General features: G+C 41.0%; 1 protein-coding gene across 1 annotated transcript; it reads right to left on the minus strand.

Annotated features, from left to right (window-relative positions):
* Positions 1–6271: 6271 nt before the first annotated feature.
* On the minus strand, positions 6272–7181 carry LOC136537902 (uncharacterized). The gene has a single exon (XM_066529883.1). It carries the CDS (start codon positions 7108–7110, stop codon positions 6478–6480), a length of 633 nt encoding a protein of 210 aa, XP_066385980.1. The 5' UTR covers positions 7111–7181; the 3' UTR covers positions 6272–6477.
* Positions 7182–20636: the final 13455 nt, after the last annotated feature.

Here is a 20636-nt window from a genome sequence, read left to right on the forward strand (position 1 = left end):
ATACCCAAGCATACAATTCCTTAGTATGTGCTCCACGTCTGAATACATTGTTCCACTATATAGGTTTTATTTATAGACTAATTCAACAATGCCACCAACAATTTTGGCTAAACTGAATGGCTTTCCAGAGACATTTAAATATATCCTTTTAGAGATCATTTTAATCTCCTTACTCATGCATTAGACTCTATGATAATAATTCACAAAAACAAGTTTATTGTTTGACAATTACATTTTGAAAAGAAGAATATTTATGAATCACTAGTGATTATGCCCCATTTTCAGATACGCATGTAGTTGTCTTAATCTCTCTAGTGGTCCATCTAATGCCAAATGTATCTTTCATAAGCGTTTCAACCATTTCTATATTACCAATATCAACATCTGAGCGTCAATCATATCTGCTTTTAATCTCTTTCTTGTGGCGCAGTAGATGAGACTTTTAATTAGGGTGATGGTTTCCTCATAAGTCATACTACCAGGTATGCATTGTCTAAGAACTGATAACCCCCATTTGGACTATGTCAAGTATCAACTGCCTTTTGCACACCACGGTCTGTATTGGGTTCCAATGGGCTTGAGCTTATTTTACCACACGATTATCTTTGCCAAATGTTACTTAGCCTTCCAATGGCATCATTGCATAACAATTTGCCAAATTCACCAAGATATATTTTACTTTAGTATATCTAGTACAATTGACTTTGGGGAAGACTTTTCTTCCAAGTTTTTGAGTTAGGGTCCGTTTGGTTGGGCTTTTGGCTTTGGCTTTTGACCCCAAAAGCCAAAAGCCCAACCAAAGGGGTTGCTTTTCCAGGCGGCTTTTTCAGAAGCAGCTGTTTTTCTGTAGTACATTTTTGAAAGCTGGTTTGACCCTGCTTTTGACTTTTGGCTTTCTGCTTTTCGAAATTGGTGGAATAAAAAGCTCTTCCATAGTTGTTTCAAGAGAGATAAAGATAGAAGATAAATTTTATACTTATTTAACCAAACAGCTTTCAGCTTTTCTACAGCTCACAGCTCACAGCCCACAACAGCTTTTTCTCACAGCCACAGCTCAACCAAACACACCCTTAATCGTACCACTAACAAATTACAGGTCATTTAGGATAGAGAACAAATAAATGAAATGACAACTTCTAACGTAACCTCTTCAGTATAAGCCTGAGAAGTTCTACAAGTGGAACTCTCATGCTTGATGACCAGACTGACATGCATGAAAAGTCTCCAAAGACCCACAATTGTTTTGTTTTGTTTTGTTTTGTCAAGATATTTTGTTCGGTTTTGTACTGTGTGGGAAACCATGTTCTTTGAGTCCATGAACCACAAGCGACCGGCATCCTTGGCTCACTTGTTTCTAAAATAGAAGCTTATTAAGCACCACAGAAGTCCAACTGACTAGACTACACAAAATGTGGACGGTGAGACTAGGGAAAACATCGTTGTCTAGAACAAGACTACACAAGTCTTCCCGGGCCCTCCAATTTAAACTTAGAATAAATGTCACTGAGATTGATTGTAGCCAAACCTTTTAAAATACTCATGTCCGAATGGCACAGGAAGAGATCTAACTCGTACAAGCACACGAGAGAGTGATAGATCATGAAAATATCCATATTCCAATTTGTCTTGGAATCGGTCTCATGCCGTGCCTAGATATGTGCTCTAACTCGTATGGCGCAGGACTGCAGGAGAGAGTGGAAGACCACAGAAATGCTTCGTATTTTGATATTAGGTATATATATCTACAATTTTACCATTACATTTACAGTTTTGTCCGCAGACTCATACTAGGTTTTATTGATACATTACATAATATTTGCTAAAAGTTGTCTCATGAAGACAATGCTGATGTTCCATAATGTTACTAACTTGTTACCGAAGGAAGTATTGGACATGCTCTCTCTTCTAGGATATAAATCATTTATGATTCACATTGTTCAAACTTTTATAGCTTTGATCATCAAGAAGAAGAAAGCTCATAATGATTACTCCCTCCATTTTAAATTATAAGACATTTTGGTTTTTCTAGATATATAGTTTTTGATATATGCACTTAAATACATACTATGTCTAGATACAAAGTAAATAAACCAGAGTATCTAGAAAAATCAAAATGTCTTATAAATTAGAATGGAGGGTGGTTGATGACATTAGACTCATCATGTAAAATACTCTCAAACGTGTAATTTTTCTATCAAGATATATAGTGCATTTTTATAAAAATTAATAGCCAAGGTGTCACATTTTTTTTTTGGAAAAAAGTATCACCTTTTTAGACCATGCCAATGTTACAAACAACGTGTACTCGTTACAATACTTGGCAACTTTGATTTTACTGTTTAATATCTGACCGCTCGTCTGCTATATGAATATCTGAACAAATAGCCAGACATGTTTAATCATAGTACTTTTGACAACAAATGCAATGATACATGTCGCGGTAATTAACTATAAATATTTAAACAATATTGTTAGTCAAAGTATAAATACCAAAGCTATCAATTATTTGGAAACAGAGGCTAGTATTTTGGATCAGATGGTGGACTGGTGGAGTACATGACACAATATACTAAAAAAAAGTTGCACATTGATAAAGTAGCGATCGAACTAGTTTGGCAAACCTCCGGCCTCCGCTGTCCTGGTGTAGTAGAATCGTATAGGAGTGTTTGTATGAGCTGTGCTTAAGCACAAAAACTGCTGTGGCAAACGGACACCGTCACTTTTGGACGCAGGAAATAATGAGGCGATTTTCTAAGCCGAGAATAAGGGTGTAGAAAAGTCTAGAAGATGAACCATGAAGGAATCAGGCCTGGTTTAGTTGGGTGAAGTTTGGGATTTTGGTTATTGTAGCACTTTTGTTTTTATTTAGTAATTAGTATTTAATCATGGACTAATTAGACTCAAAATGTTCGTCTCGCGATTTTCAACCAAACTGTGCAATTAGTTTTTTTTTGTCTATATTTAATGCTCCATGCACGTATCGCAAGATTCAATGTGATGACTACTGTAACATTTTTTAGGAAAACTTTTTAGAACTAAACAAGACTTCATGGCTGCTAGCTCAATATGCGTCTACATCGTGCAGTCCCTTTCGAAAAGGGATTCCCAATTTCTTGATTGGACTGAACGAAGGAGGGCAAATGTGTGAGTTCTTTGCTGTCACCTTGGGATGGAACTTGGAAGGAGAGGCGACAGAGCGACTAGACGATATCAATTATTATAAGTTTAATCAGATCTATAAAAAACTACTAATATCTAATATATAATAAGAAAACTATTAAATTAATTCTAATATATATATATATATATAATAAATTTATCTGAAAGATATAAATGTTTTTTTAAGATGGAGAGAATACTTCTCTTCTAGTACTCACTTTAGGGAACTTATAGCATAAACCAAAATGTTAGAAACTTAGAATGTAGAACCAAGTGTCACATTGAGGGCGTTTTCAACATAAGAGCTTGTTTGGTTATGAATCAAGCAAATTTGCATGACATTTACCCTTGACGTCCGAGGTTAGGATTACGTCTTTCGCAAGGAGCAACCAAACATCCTCTTAAAGCATGAACGATACAAAGGAAACTCTGAACTATACTTCAGCCACATAGCTAAGTCGCATTGAGTATTCGGGCAATGTCCTGTTTGAATTTTCAGGAGTTTCATGTTCTCATATAGTTTTTTTTTAGTTTAAGCAGCGGCGGACCCAGAAAATATTTCAGGGGGACTGAACAACACTGCTGTTTGATCTTAAGTCTCAGTCCTGACTACACTATAAAATTTTACCTAAAAATTCATGGGGGCTCCATAGTGGTTCCCCTGCTGCGAAATAGGTAGGGGGGCTTGAGCCCTCCGCCCCACCGTTGTGTCCGCCCTTGAGTTAGGGGGGTCTAAACCGATCCCCCACCTGATTCTCATATAGTTTTATAGTCACTTTCAGTGAAAAACAGGTTATCTTTCATCTTAATTTCTCCTCTTAAGCTTTGATGAGTACTAATTTATAAGGGAGCACAGTAGAGATGATACATTTTGCTGCTGAACCGTAATATCAAATGCTCACGTGGAACATGCTACCAGATGAAGAGAAGGTCAGAAGTACGGCACGGGGCATTCGTCACTCGACCGTTGCCTCCGCTCCAGGCCAGCTCCCCTCCAGCCCTCTCCAACGGTCACCCGCCGCTACGCTGACAGACAGTAGCTAGCACACTCCACAAGCTTCTTCTCTTCCAGCTGCAGCAGCCCGGCCGCCTCCTTCCCTAGGATTCTCCTGCAGCTTCCATTGTCTGCGCCGCCTATTTAGCTCACCCCCGCCTCATCTTCCCTCCCAAGTCCCAAAGCAAAGCAAAGCTTCAAAGCATCTCTGCTCCTTTTTGCTTCTCTCGCTCCACATCCTTCCCCTGCGACTTCAGGCAGGAGCCAGACGATAAGAGAGGACATGGGGTTCGTGCTGGTGGTCTCCCTGCCCTTCATCTTCCTCTCCATCCTGCTCGGCTTCGGCTGCTACTTCCTCGGCAAGCACAGGGGCCGGGAGGAGATGCGGACAGGCGTCGGCGCGCAGATCTACGGCACGCCGCTGCCGCCGCCGGGCGTCGTTGGAGTCTCCTCGCCGCAGCCTGAGCCGTTCCACGCCAAGAAACAAGGGCCCGAGGCCGTCTGATTGAGATTCAGACTCGACATTCGTTCTAGCTACTACTGCATGTGTCTTGGTGGTGATGTTGGATTTATTCTTTCTTCTTTAATTTCGTCCAGGCCGTGTTGAGGGTGTAAATTGAGACCGAGTCTGTGCTTGTCTCTAAAGATTGTTCATTGTTATGAGGGGGAGGGAATGATCGGTGATGGTGTGTGGATGTTGTGATATGATTGCAATCACAGTTTATATCTCTGTAAGCAAGCAAAGACCAAATGCAATGCAGTAGAATTGTCTTGTGTTCCAAACTGTCCTGACTCCTGCAGGCTGTGTATGTGTGTTTCAAGATTGCAATCAACTAATGCTGAGCATCTCCACCAGATCTCTTATATCACATCTTCTATAAATTGTTTTAGAGAGTACTTTAAAATCAATTTAGGATATAAGACTTGTTTCCTAGATTTCTTTCAGGATAGGGGAGGAGGGTTGTTTTATGATGAGAAAGGAGGTTGTTTTTAGGAGATTTTATAAAAGTAATAGGTGTAGGAGATGAGATAGGAGCACCTCTATCTCTTGAAATGTTGGGAACATAATAGGCGCAGCCATGGAAAACGTTTTCTAACCTTGTTCACAAGATAGGAAGAAAACCAAAATAGTGCACTACAATAACACAAAAAATTTCCAGTTTCCATCAGAAGCACAAATTATGACTTCCACAGTAAACAAATTACTAAGTTTTAGACCAAGAAAGAGATTAACATCATATTCGTATCATCATAAGAAATTCCACAATCCTATAGAGATTGTTTGTCATGCCTGTGCGCTCATGACATTCTGGGCAGGTCTTCAGAAAGAGATGGACAAGGAAACGCTGGTCCAAGGCGTGGACACTATGTTCAAGATTGCGGTGCAGCTGCTGTCCAAGAAGCGTCGAGCTGTCGGTCAGCCCAGCATGCTTCAAGATGGCGATGGTGATGATGATGCAGATCAAGGCCCGGAGTGATGGCAAGACTTGGGAAGCTGCCCGCCTCAACTCTGTTGAGATGTTTTTGTTAGCAATAGCTATCGTTAGCTGGATTGTTTTTCTGGCAGTGTAGTTCAAACTTTATAGCCTGTTCTGCATTGTTCTTCTGTGTAGAACTCTGAAACTGTCCTAAAAACTCTGCTGTATTTCCGGGCGTATGCAATGGAAATGGGGTGAATCCCTAGTTCGAAAAAAATATTCGTATCATCATAATACTGTTATAATAAGAGGAAACGCAAAGAGAGAAATAAAACGTGACACATCAAATTCTTTCCTTCTGCAAAGCTTGCTTAATTGCTGTTAACTTCCGTCTGAACTCTGAAGTTGGGCGGATGGCAGCATTCGGGATAATGGTTCACAAGACAGTGAGAAAACCAAAATGCCCTGCACTCTCTAATCACAAGTTCATTTCCTATTTTCAGAACCAGATTACCACTTCCATCTGCAAAATAAACTGGGAAACTCTCAAGGATCGTGTGCAGAAACAAGTACGAATTTCTCAGTAAACAAAATCCTAAGTTTTAGACCAAGAAAGGCATTAACATCATATTTGTATCGTCATCAATTCATAATACGGAGAGCATTTGCTCTCTGTTACAATCAGAAGAAACGCAAAGAAACTAAACCTGACACATCAAATCCTTTCATTGTTATTACAAACAGACAAAACCCAACACCAAAATTCGCAGAACAAACAGTTCTGCCGAGAAGGAACAGTGCGCCTCATCCAGCAATGTCACGTCGGTTATCAAGAACAAGGCCAAGTAGGCAAATGAGCACGTGATGATCCGATCCCTCCCCACCCAACCTGCAATGCAATCTTGGCTAATTGCAGAGCAGGAACCTGGTGAGCACGAGCACCCCGCAGGCGGCGGCGAAGAGCGCGACGACGGCGAGGTCCCTGGCCTGCCACCTCCTGGGCCTGTCGGCGCCGCCCTTGGCCTCGACGCGGAGGCTCTTGGCCCTGCGCAGCGCGTCCACCTCCTTGAGCAGGTCGAAGTGGACGCCCTTGCGCTTGAGCTCGGAGACGCACCTGGCGAGGAGCAGCGCGTCCTCGCGCTCCCGCGCGAGCAGGCGCTCCAGGACGGCCTCCGTGTCGGACTTGTACCGCAGCGCCCAGAGCATGGCGAGCGAGGAGAGCAACGAGACGAGGCATGGGATCCAGGACCGCCTGCAAGCCGCCGTCGAGGCGGAGGCGGAGCCGGAGGAAGCGGATGAGGAGAGGAAGAGGAGCAGGACGGAGGCGGCGTGGAAGGCGAAGAAGGCGCAGTAGAGAAAGGCGATCTCCTTGCGGGCGCCGTCGAGGCGGGCCTCCCGCAGCGCGACGCGGCGCGCCAGCAGGTCCTCCTCCTTGACCCACTGCTTGAGCAGCAGCCGGTGCGTCCCGCTCTCCGCGATCTGGCTCAGCGGCTGCTGCTGCCGCGCCTCCGTGACGACGAGGGCGCCGGAGTCGGCCATGGGCGCGGTGGCGGCGGTTTCGTCTCTCGTGCGCGTCCTGTTGGGAAGGGGATCTGGAAGGGAAGGGAAGGGAATTTCTTCGGGTGGGTGCAAGCGCAAGTGCAACGGTCGGGGGAGGGCGCGTGGGCTTAAAAAGGTTGGGGAAAAGCCAAAAGCCGGTTCGCGCACCTGAGCGGCGCAACGGTCGGAATTTTCTCCTCAGGCCGAATCACGCTGGGGCCGGGAATGGGCCACTGTGGACAGAGGTTTTGGTCCATTAGTTGGCGTCAGTCCGGCAAGGCACCGGCCCCATTAGTTCTCTGACTCAAACATTTTTCTGCAAAAACATGCCACTCAATAATGCAATGCAACTACTTGGTCATGTGCAACATTTCCTGTTCTGCAGTCTGACAAAAGAGAAGCCTTTCTCCAACTGGTATCTAGTTGCAGAGCTTGACTTATGTCACCAGAATGAATAGTACAAAATGAATATACTTTGCAAAACATTAGCATCTAACAAATAAATAAATGGCAAATGCAGAAGGGCAGAACGACATGTTTCACACTTTAATCATGTAAAATCTGATTGGTTGTTTGTATTAGTGTGCATCTAGTCTTGTGCAGTGTAGTTTGTTCATGTTTGGTTGCCTGCATAGGCTCCCATGCAAGCTTGCACAGTGCTCAAAGCAGGTCTAATGTTGCATTAGCTACAACACTAAATTTGGTCGTATTAGACAATGCATATTTACACAAGTTGATGCGTACAAAAAAATAAAATATTTTCATCCCCCCATACCTCTACTAGAAACATAAGATCCTAACTGGAACATGGAGGTGACTATAAATACAACAATAAAATATAAACAACAAAACACAACTTTATCAAGTACGGCTTTGCCTATGAAAACCTACTAAACACCAACACAATGCTTATGTTTACGTTGGCTTAGATTGTGATGCATAAGGTCTAATGCAGGCTAAAGCTAATACAAACAACCAATTATACCCATATGGGTTCAAGAAGCAAGCAACACAATGGGTGCAACTATTTATTTAAAAAAACCCTCATGTGTTTAAAGCGTTAAAACAAGGTACACAAATTGGGGAAACGACCACCTTGCAGCTGGCCATAGAATCTTTTGTTACTCAGAAAAGCATCCAGAGAGTAGAGTATACTAATATGAAAAGATCTCCGAAATAAAATCAAATTCCACAAAAACCTCAAAAAATCTTTAAGATGCGCCATTGGAAACGGGACGCACACTATCGTCGGGCAATAGGGACAAAGACCGCGAAAGGCCTCCCTTGTACACTGCGACACTGGAGGTTGAAAGTCGAGTAGAAAGTTCGTTATAAGTTTCATGAGACCCAAATAATAATCTTTGCAGAGATATAAGAACCTAAAGTTTCCATTAATAATAGTTAAAACAGGCACTCTTCCTAACCACGGACGACAAGGCATAGAAGAGCAACGAAGGCAATTCATGTACCACGGACGACAAACCACTGACGCGCGCATGGACACGCAAAAGAGAGAACACCCATCCACGCGCATGCATGACAGACACAGATCATGTCGAAGTCTCTTCCGCCGAAAGGTCAGTGGGGATTGGGGAACGCGTGCCTGGAGGTTCCACGATGCGTGTACGATATAGCGGGGGCCACGTCTGAGTATCTGACGCTCCCACATGCACTGCGGAAATCAAACTCTCTTCGTCTGAAGGTGTCGTTTTTTATTTTTAAACTTGTTATTCGAATTTTTAAATAAATATTATTTATTTTATTATAACTTATTTTATTATTAGAGATACTTTACTAATAATTTATTTATTTTATTATTTATATAAAAATTTAAATAGAACAAACGGTCAAACAAGAAGTCTAAAAATAAAAAAACACTATATTTTTAATGAGACCGAGGGAGTACGTCCAACAACGGCGCGCCAACGAGGCAACAACACAAGCCCAGAGGGCGTCCACAGCTGTAACAAGCAGCTATGGAGTGGCATGGAAGCAGCAAGACGTACGACCGCATGAAGCCATCGCCAGTGACCGGTCCACCGCTGGCCAGAGACACCACCAGCCACAGGCTCTACGCTAGCACCAGGAAAGAGCTGCAGAACTGGCTTGACCCGACACAAATTTTGCTGATGCCACTCAATCCCAAGGCAATGATGCCGATATAGATGCATATCATGTCGCATTGACCTCTCTCCATCGAGTGTTGGAGGATATAAAATTAGCATGCACGTACGCATGCAAGTTCGGAATGTGATCGAGCAGCAACACTCATGTCGATAGTGTTTATTTATAGCACATAGGGGAGAGGGGCAAGGAGCAACGACAACTGCTGAACCCTAGGGGCGCTTGGGTTGAGTTAGGAGGACGGGTTAAGTTCTCGACATGTGCTTCATGTAATTCTAAAAAAACATGTAAGTACTGGTATATAAAAAACAAATCAACTAGTTAGATGTCCAATAATGATCCTTGACTTGGCACATGTGCTCCATGTAATTCTTAAAAAAACATGTAAATAATAGTATATAAAAAAACAAATCAACTAGTTAGACGTCCAATAATGACCCATGGGGCTTTTTTACAACAACAACCCAAATAAGACTCTGACAAATGTAAATATAGTAGTGCTGAGCTTTCATCTCAAAATAGTTAATCATTAAACTGAAACCATGGGTTCTATGAGTACTATCGACATGAACCTAGCTAGATGAACAGTGGCCTATATACACTTTTGCTCTAGTGCGCCTGCATGCTCGTTTTATCCTGCACGTACAGTTTCTTTGTCTATATTATGTATATCACCACTAACACTAGCTCACTGGAGGAGCGGAGAGGTCAATACCACATTGCTTCAACATGTCACTAGCTAGCTTGTTGGGATTGAGTGGCATCAGCAAACCGTGGCTGTGAAGCTTCGACAGTTTGCCACCAAGATCTCTGTGCCCCATCTGTTTGAGGCGGCTGTCCCTGAGGCTTGAATTTCCGTACAAACACGAGAGGAACGGTGAGGCGATGAGACATGGCAGCACCGAAGGCAGATAAAGAAACACCATAGTCTTAATTAGTAGAGTTACTTGATGGCCAGGTATACCAACCATACTTAGGGCTTGTTTGGTCGTTCAAGCCCTAGACAATGCAAGTTGCCTGGTCTCAACTCTCAAGAACTGCCTGTACATGGTTGCAAAATTGCCTGACCAGGCATATGTCAAATCTATAGTACGTAATGTTTGGTTGGTGAGGTGACACAATGCCTGAATGATCAAGGGGGAAGACGGTGATTTGTGATAGTTTTCCCGTGTCCATTGAAGTTGGGAAAGTGATTAGCGAGCAGATACAAAGTAGCGTACCGTTAATACAATGAAGCCTTTTCTTTTTGCAAATGTACAAGTAATTTCTCTTATATGTTATATCGTAGTAGTATACATATGTATGACCCAGTTTCAGGCCCCCTTTGGAACGCGGGATTGTTTTTCGTTCTTGTGTTTTTCCTGCGAAAAATGAACTGATTCGTGAAATTCCTACGTTCCAAAGGGGCCCTCAATTTTCCTTCGCCAAAATCATGTGTCCAATCTTCTGCACTGCATCTATGAAACCTAAAAGAAGTCATGCAGCAGTCAGCAGAGAGCTTAACTTATGTCACCAAAATAAATAGACAAACAAATTTGCAAAGGCAACATTATCCGAGAAAATAAATAAACGTAAAAGCACAGCGGCATGTTTGACACTTTCACCTCCATCTGTGCTATATACCTACTATTCACTAGTGGATATCGATCACTTCACACTCCCTCTTGCATCCATCCGGTGCATGCTCCATTTACCTCGTTGTTCTTCAATTATTAACATATATATTTGTTCTTCAACCGAGCAATGGATCCGTAGTTTGCTACCTTGGAATGAGTGGCGTCCGCAAGTTTGGTGGAGGTCGGTGCATTCCGTGCATGTGCAGTCCTGTTCGAGTGGGCAAGTCTGGTGAAATGTGTTGTGAGACCATCGGGTCAGGTGTAACCGTCTCACAGTGACAGTCAGCATGGATTATTTGCCGGACTAGCTAGCTTAGCGGGCATCCGACTGGAAAACTGAAGAATTCGGCTCAGTCTTAGCAGTTAGCACTACGAGGGACTGAGAGGGGTCCGTGCTTGGCACTAGGCGTGGAGTAATTTTTGCTCACAAACTACTCTCTCTTTAATATAAGTAGGACACCCGCAGCTCTTAGCTCTCGTACAACTGTTCAACAGGTCGAAGGAAAAAGAAAGCACCAAGCAGACGTAATTCACTTGGAGTTGCTGACATGGTTAGGTTCGGCACCACAATCAATCCGCGCTCAGGATGGTTGTCATATTCGGAACTTCTGAAGTAGCATTGATGCTGTAATGCCACGACTGGTTATGTTTACGCGGAGCAAAATGATTTTGATACCGGCACTACTACTGAAAAGAACTTTATTTAGAAAAAGGTGGTCGTTCTGTCGGCCACTATCTTACTGTTACTAATTAGATGCTCCAATAAAATCTTCATGTTAATTCTCACCAGACGTGTTAGAAAAAAAATAAATACTAAAAAATCTCATATTAACCAGAAACATCCGGCCATTAAATCAAAAGACTCTAGCCATTCATAACCATTAGATCTATTTTAATTTGTAGAAAATTATTCACATCTGCCATTATACTAAATAAAATCTTTTTTAAAAGAAAAAGAAAAAATGGCCATTCGTACGTTACATAGTTGGTTAATACAAAATAGTAGATTGGTCTACTATCACGTTCACTTTTGGTTAATGTATTAATCTTCTACAACTAAAAAGAACGAAACGTGGATATTTTTTGATGCGATATTTGTTTTGGTTCGTCCGTCTGCCCACGCCTGCGATACCCGCCTGCTTTGAAGGAAACAAATCGATCACCTGAGACCACATGCATGGAAGGAACAATAATCATGTATCAAAATCATGCTGCTCTGGAAGGAAGGTACGTTGATGTTCTTCAAAGGATTCCCGCCTGTTTTGAAGGAAACAAATCGATCATCTAAGGTCACATGCATGGAAAGAAATAATAATCATGCATCGAAATCATGCTGCTCTGGAAGGAAGGTACGTTGATGTTCTTCAAAGGATCCCCGCCTGCTTTAAAGGAAACAAATCGATTACCTGAGGCCACATGCATGGAAGGAAACAATAATTATACATCGACCCCTGCGATATTTGTTTTGGTTCGTCCGTCTGCCCACCCCGACCCCTGCGATACCGCGGCTAATAAGAAAAGAAAAATCCCCCCTCATCTCTCTCGTGACCCGACGCCCGACGACGCTCCCTCCCCCCGATGGTCGACGACGCTCGTCCCTCCCGGTCGCGGCGACGCTCCTTCCTCGCCGGCGACGGCGGCGCTCCTCCCTCGCCGGTGGCGCTCCCTCTCACGACGGCCTCCCATCTCCAGCGAAGCTTTGCGAGCTCGGCCTTGGCGCAGCCAGATGCGCGGGCACGGCGGGCCCTGGCTGCATCGCGTGGGGGCTAGGATGGCCACGCGACAGATACCTTCCTCTCCTAATCCCCATCTCTTCTTCTTGCGTTGGATGCTGATGTGTGAAACCTATCTGAATGGGGAGCTAATCTGGATGTGTTGCAGCATGCTGATACCCCGCTTGAATGTTGCAGTAGTGCTTCTCTTCTTGAATGTTGAATGTTACAATTTCAATGGTGATGTGAAGTTGCAGCCTCCAAGAGCGACCAAGGATAAGGAGAAGTACCATCGGTGACTACTGTACACCGGCCACATAGGCGACGATTGCTATAGGGCATATCTTTTGTATTTTCTTGGACAAAGATTAAGGGCTGGCATCAGCAACTTCTCTAATGTGATCGGAGTCTATTAGTGTCCAGATTACTATCCAGTGGATGCACAAATCATTTGACATTGTATAGTAAACTGAGAACTAGCTGCTTAGAAAAAACCTTAAAGAGTTCATGACGATTCTGATAGTTCTGTTGATCTATTTATCATTTCTATCTTTACCACATCGATTCTTCTTTCTCTAAAACATACTTAATTACTCGTAAATTCATGGTTAATGCATTAAGTTTTGGATTGTTATAGGTATGGGCAAGGTTGTCGCTCGGCCCTTACCGAGTCGGTGAGCCTACGACGCCGCGCACTCCGTGACGATGTTAATTTCACGAATTTTGCTTTTTAGATTAAATGTCACTTTAACATTTTCACAGTATTGTTATTTTATCGTGCGATCCTTGTATTTTTAGTACAAAAGTTTTACTGCACACGGGCACGCTACCTAGTATTATTATAAAATATGAGGACCCATCACATTTATGGATCTATCAATAAACTTATTTTTGTTATAAAGAAAAAGAGAACGTCGTACAGGAAAAAAAATTGAACCATCTTACATATGTTCGTTCATAGATGGTTAATGTAAAATATTAGATTAGCCAACCAATCGCATTCACTTGGTTAATATATTAATATTAATATAAAATATCATATCCGTTGGATCCGTCATGTTTATGGATCTATTAATAAAATATTAGAGGCAATATGTCAAAACCAACAAAAAAAAAAACATATGCAGGACCCATCACGTTCATGGTTTGTTAATCTTTTAATAAAATACCAGATGATCAAAACCAATAACAAAGATACATGCGTGAGCCAAACTACCGGTATATAAAGTTGTTACAACCATATACCATTCAGTCAGTTTGAGCCATTCTGGAAGGCAACTCTTGTATAAACATACAATCTACTATTCTACCTACATAATAATTCCTCGGTTAATGAAGCATGCATACAATAAAATTAAAATAAACACTCCATGCAACATATAACTACTAATATAAGCTATCAAAAAAGATTATCTATAAAGTAGTTATATATATTTCTACATTATATACTTCTACAACTGTTAAGTTAAAAGTACTATGTTCCACCATATAGACCAAGTAAACATGTATACATTAGAATAACTAATTATTTTAATAACATACCAAGCGTGAAAATGTTATTCAATATAAGTGTATACATTTTGACTGAAATATTATAATATATAAATATTCGTAATATAATTTAAGCACTCTATGTTCTATAAAATCATGTTACAATATGCCATTATGAAAGATAATATAAAGTAACATTTTTATATTTACATCTATATTATCTATATCTTACTATTATTTTAGTAGCTTATCAAAACATGTTTAAATAAGCATAAGCACAAATATGTTTCTACATTGCCTATTTTTTAAATATTAATACATTAAAATTTGATTAAAGTAAACATGCATGTTGTGCCGCCATCATGCAAATCACATACATAGAGAAATAGATAGATATGTATATATATTAACTTAAATGTTTGACATATCCATATTGATAATATAACCATTAGTACATAAAAAAAATTGATTAAAAAATCAAACGTGTTGAGAAAATGAGGAGGTTAGTACAGACCATAGGTGCCTACATCTTCCTGCTCTTTAAGATTATTTTCAAGTAAACAAGTATAATAAGGCTTAAATATTGATATCATCAAACACTACTACCCCATCGTAGATCTTACATCAAGCTCTACCACTAATCTTAAGTGACATAGCATAGGCTTAAAATCCTATGACATCACGATACTTAAGAGTAAATTCTAATATAAATATTTACTCCAAATATTTTAACTCGTGCGCACGGATTGATGGACTAGTTATTCCTAAAAGGTGGGCACGGTTGGCACGGTTGGCACGTTCAATTCAGTCACGCAGATCTTGCCAACGGGGCCTTATACATTGCCAAGCTGCTCTATTGCTGCCGGCAATTGAAAACTAAGGGAATGTTCTGCTTCATGAGTCTTTTTTTTTTCTGCCTATGTTTATTTTAACAGGGTACACGTTTTGTAATTGGGTAAAGTACACTTTACAACCTTCAACTTGCGCCAAAGTTCGATTTTCAACCTTCAACTCTGAAACCGGTCAAGAAACACCCTCCAACTATCAAAACCGAACGAATTTGGTCCTTGGCCGGTTTCAAAAGCGGTTTTCTATTTTTGGGAGGCGCCAGAATTTTAAATTATTTTTTTGAGCATCTTAACGTCCTCAAATGAAAAAACTCAAAACTACAAAGTTGTAGATCTCATTGAGATCTATAATTTACATATAAAAATTATGTTCATCCGACATCGTATCGAAGGGTTTTCTATTTTTTGAAATTTGAGTCTCATCACGCGACAAAATATGGTGCTGAAATTTTATATTATTTTTTCGAGCATCTTACTGTCCTCAAATGAAACAAATTAAAACTATAAAGTTGTAGATCTCATCGATGTCTACAATTTACATATAAAAATTATCTTCATCCGACATCGTATTGAAGGGTTTTCTATTTTTTGAAATTTGAGTGGACTCAAATTTCAAAAAATAGAAAACCCTTCAATACGATGTCGGATGAAGATAATTTTTATATGTAAATTGTAGACCTCGATGAGATCTACAACTTTATAGTTTTAATTTGTTTCATTTGAGGACAGTAAGATGCTCGAAAAAATAATATAAAATTTCAGCACCATATTTTGTCGCATGATAAGACTCAAATTTTAAAAAATAGAAAACCCTTCGATACGATGTCGGATGAAGATAATTTTTATATGTAAATTGTAGATCTCAATGAGATCTACAACTTTGTAGTTTTGAGTTTTTTTATTTGAGGACGTTAAGATGCTAAAAAAAATAATTTAAAATTTTGGCGCCTCCCGAAAATAGAAAACCGCTTTTGAAATCGGCCGAGGACCAAATTCGTCCGGTTTTGATAGTTGGAGGGTGTTTCTTGACCGGTTTTATAGTTGAAGGTTGAAAATCGAACTTTGGTGTAAGTTGAGGATTGTAAAGTGTACTTTACCCTTTGTAATTTATAAACATATATAGCATACTTTATAGTTATTGGATATTGGAGGGATATTTTAGATAATTTTTCATAATGCATTGTACAGGTGGATAATTTAGGTACAAGTTAAAGGGTTACTTTTTCTTTTATATTGGCAAATGTAGCTATGCATGTTAATTTTTTTAAGGATTACTTTGAATTATTTATCATAATGGCAGAATATGTATTTTTGATGTAAATTCAGGGTTTTATTTTAAAGAATCTTTTATAATGGAAGATGTGGTTAATTTCCATTCAAATTTAGGGTGTTAGATTATGTTTTTTTTCATAAATGATGCTAGGGGCAGGTAAATTGTTAGAAAACAATGTAGATCCAATGCTATTATTGGCGATGATGATTAGAGTGTAACAAAAATAAAATGCTAGATTTTTAAGTTGGAGGTTTCTAATAATTAGTAATTTGAAGATTAAGATACCATGCACTAGGTCAACATATATCTAATTTTAATTCAATGTGGATGTATATCATGTGATATGCTCGTCTACACTTGTTTTAATTAGGAAAGAGCAACAGGTCCTCCCTGATCGACTCACTGCTTTATTCAGTAAGCAGCAGCATGCCACGATCAAGCTCAGCTGGTGCTGCTGCCAGTCAGACGATGGCCAACACAATCGCAGTGTGGTAGGCCTTTTGGTTTGGCGGCCGGTATGCGGTCGGCTTCTTATAAATGGGCTAAAAAGAATATGTGCTGGTTGCGATTATGGTACCACAGGCCCTCACCGTTCATAATTGAATCTTTTTCTGAAACTTGTGTTAAGTGACAGTACACTTGTTGCTGCAATGAATTACTTGGTCACCTGCAACAAGTTTTGCTCTGAGGTTTAAGAGAATTCAAACTCTGACAAATGTAATTTAGTAGTGCTGGACTTTCATCTCAAAATAAATAGCCATTAAACTTAAATGCTTTGTTCTATAAGTATCGTAAAGTAATCTGCCGCTCTCCCTATGTACACACGGCAGGGACATGCGTCGAAAGAGCTCCCTTGCTGCTGCACTATAGCCGCGGCAGGGGTAGGCACTGAAAGGCTCCCCTGCCGCACTGTAGCCATAGCAGGGACATGCGTCAAAGTCAGCCCTGCTGTCACATCTAGTGACTGTAGCAGCATAGCAGCCTGACATGTCTGTGTACTAGGATTAGATGGTGTGACACCCTAAAATTTGCCTCTTTTGAAAATATGTTTAAAATAATTTATTTCTGAATTTTGTGCTCATGAAATATAGGAAAATAAATTTTTTCATTAAATTAAAATTTATCATAAGTTAACAACATGTTTGAGCATACATGTCATTGCATTTGATTTATTTGGTTGAGTGGTTTTGATTGAAAATTCAAAACGGTTTAAATTCCTTTTGCAAATGAAATTAAAAATAACTTTGAAATAAAAGAAAAGGAAATTGAAAAAAATAAAAGAATTTTAAAAAATTGTCAAATTTATACCGAAATTGCCGTTTTATTTGAGTTGAAAATGTATATTTGGAAACATATTCGAATTTGATTTGGTTTACATTTGAATTTGGTTTTTAAAATAAATTAGAAAAAGATTTGGGCAAAAAGAAACCCTCTCTCCTCTCTCTCCCTTTCGGCCTGCATGGCCCAGCTTGCTTCTTCCCGCCGGCCCGTTCTCCTCCCACCGGCCCACCATCTCCTCTCTCTTTTTTCCCTTCTCCACCGTAGGCCCAATCCGCACGGCCTAGCTCCCCCGCATCAGCCCAATTGCGTTGGCCTAGGTCTGCGCCGTCCGTGCCTCTCCTCCCTCTCGCTGACCGCGCTGGCCCACTCCTCAGGGCGCCATCTTCCTCGCACATAGCCAAGCCGGACACCACCGTCGTCCGTGTCCGCGCTGTCCCCGCCTCGCTCGCATGTCGTGCGCCGCAAGTTCCTCCGTCCCATATAAGCCAAGCCTGTCACACCCAATTTTAAGGATAAAATGGAATGTAAAATCTTATATGCGCCCAGAGATCAGTCACACACATAAGCCGATAAATTATAAATAGTATCATCAAAAGTGTTTATTGAATCACGAATAAAACAGAGTTATCACATAAATATAGCGAAAATAATAAAAAATATCTCGCGGAAGCTCCATTTTATAGGGACGTTGACTGGTTGACCACAAGTCTAGTAGCCCCCAGAAAAATTATCATACCCAAAGCCATCTGTTACCTATCCGGGATTTTTATCCAAATAATAAAAATAAACAAGCATAAGTACATGTCGTACTCAACAAATGTAACACGGGGTTCATGAGGCTCAAAAGGCTTGACACAGGTTCAACAACATTTAGCTTTTAGTTGTCACAATTTTAGCTTAACAGTAGCAACAAGTTGTTCCAATTCCCAATGCAAAACACATGATCAAATATAAACATGAATAATGAATAGCATAAACAGATAATTCTTAGTGTTCATCTATTCCATAAGGGTTCTAAGGCCGCTCGTGACCATGAGTACGGTTGATATACCAGTTTTACACTCTGCAGTGGTTGTATACTTTTACCGTGAGTCGTGATATACATATGCCCGGGGTTGCAACTCCCAAAACACTTCCAAGGTGAGCAGACAGGGGTCACTATAAAGCCTTTCAAAGGTTCATCTAATAAGTAAGGGCCGCTAGGTTTCTGTGGCCTATGAATGTAGGGCTTCCTTTCCGACAAGCACAATGACGCGCAACCTATACACTGATGGACAGAGACCGCACTATATTCAACCCAGAACACACCCCTCTTGCGTCATAAAGGTAACCTCTAACAAGCTAGAAAAGGTCCTCATACTGAGCTAAAGCCATAGCCATATAGCCATCACAGTTGTAGTGTAAGTCCTGGATGGTCACTTACAGATAAGTCCTTAGGAAGAGAAATCTAAAGCATTTAAAAAGTAGCTAAATACTCTAGCCCCCTGTTTCCAAGTTGCTAAAAATCATATTTTAATATTTATTGCATATACCATTAGTCAAGTTACAAGATCATGGTTTAATTGAGCTCTAGCAAAGCTACCCAAATGCATAGCCCATAGGTGACAAGGTAAAAGTTCAATTCTAGAGAATTCCTATCAAGGTGACACATGCAACATAAATTTAATGTATTAAAGTGAATAGGAAATAAGGATGATCCCATGCTATACTTGCCTTGAGCAAAGTACTCCTGCTGGCCCTGCTCGTCAAAGTCGTAGCCTTGATCTCCCACGAATTGCTCACCGTCTATACTCGATAACACAGCAACATACAAACATCCAGGAGCAATCATGCAAAACAAATAAGGCTATAGATTAGAACAGTACACCAACTGCATAAAATCAAGATGAAAAGTTTGGGAAAACAAATCTACGTCTTGCTATGAACAAACAGACGCGAAGATCACGAAAATCGGAGCTAAAACAGAAAAATTATGAATTAAACAAGATTTCCTATAGTAAAATAATAGATTAAATCCACTCTCAAATTTTAAAAGTTTAAAACCCACTTAACAGTAGTATAAACATGTAGATTACTTAATTATGAACCTAACGCAACTTGAACGGATCAAATCGGAGTTAAAACAGAGATTATATGGCTAAAACAAGTTGAGTGACAAAACTGTAAATACCTGAAAACGTATTTTCAATCTAAATGAACCAAAATACGTTTTCAAGAATAGAAAACAGAATCTGAAATCGCGCTTTGGACTATGGGTTGAATCTGAAATAATTGTATGGGGCTTTTTGTAAAACCAACGGCAAAGGGGTATCCAGGATTAAGGGCCGTCGGATTAGAACTGGACGGCTGAGATTCAATCTGGCGGGTGAAGAGAAGCCTTGCTGACCGAAACAGGACCGGCGGCGGCTTGACCGTGGTGGCGCCATGGGTGGCTCGCCGGAGCTCTCGGTTGCGGCCCCACAGTGCTCATTTTTTCAAACGGAGAAGCCCGAGGAAAGCGGAGGAGATGGGGATCTCACCGGAGCCAAAACGGATGACCGGGAAGCAGTAGAGGCGGCGTGGTGCTTGGTGGACGGTGGCTGTCGTGGCGGCGCTAGGGCGAGGCGCGGCTATAGCTTGCTTGGGTGAAGAGCTTGTGGCAAGGATGGATAAGGAGGCGGCTATTTATGGGGGTGGTGTTCTTGGGCATCATGGCATCACAAAGATCGTGGCGGACATGGCGTCGATGCGAGTTAGAGTCCGAGCCAGCCACGGCGAGAGGAAGGAGAAGGCCTGATGCCTGGGCTTGGGCGGTCAGTGGGAGGAGGGAATGCGCGCGGGTCTACGGGCGAGAGGAGTTGGGCCAACGCCTTGCTGGGCCAGTGCGGCGCGGCGCGGGAGAAGAGCCGACTTGGGCTTCGGCCCAAGCAGAAGGAAAGGGAGAGCAGCGGCCTAGGAAAGAAAAAAAATAGGCCGCGGGTAAGCCGACCAGCTGGGCCGAAAACAGAGGAAGGAGAAAGGAAATTTATTTTTTTATTTTTCTAATTTTTCCAAAGCAAGTTCAAAATGAAATTTTGACTCAATTTGAAACTCGACTTCAACCAAGCAATACAAAATATTATGCAACAGCATGGATGCACATTCATAGTTGTTGACCTATATTTGTTTTTAATTTAATAAAATTTATTATTTTTCCAAGGTT

Source organism: Miscanthus floridulus, chromosome 2, assembly GCF_019320115.1.
Source record: "Miscanthus floridulus cultivar M001 chromosome 2, ASM1932011v1, whole genome shotgun sequence".
Taxonomy (NCBI): domain Eukaryota; kingdom Viridiplantae; phylum Streptophyta; class Magnoliopsida; order Poales; family Poaceae; genus Miscanthus; species Miscanthus floridulus.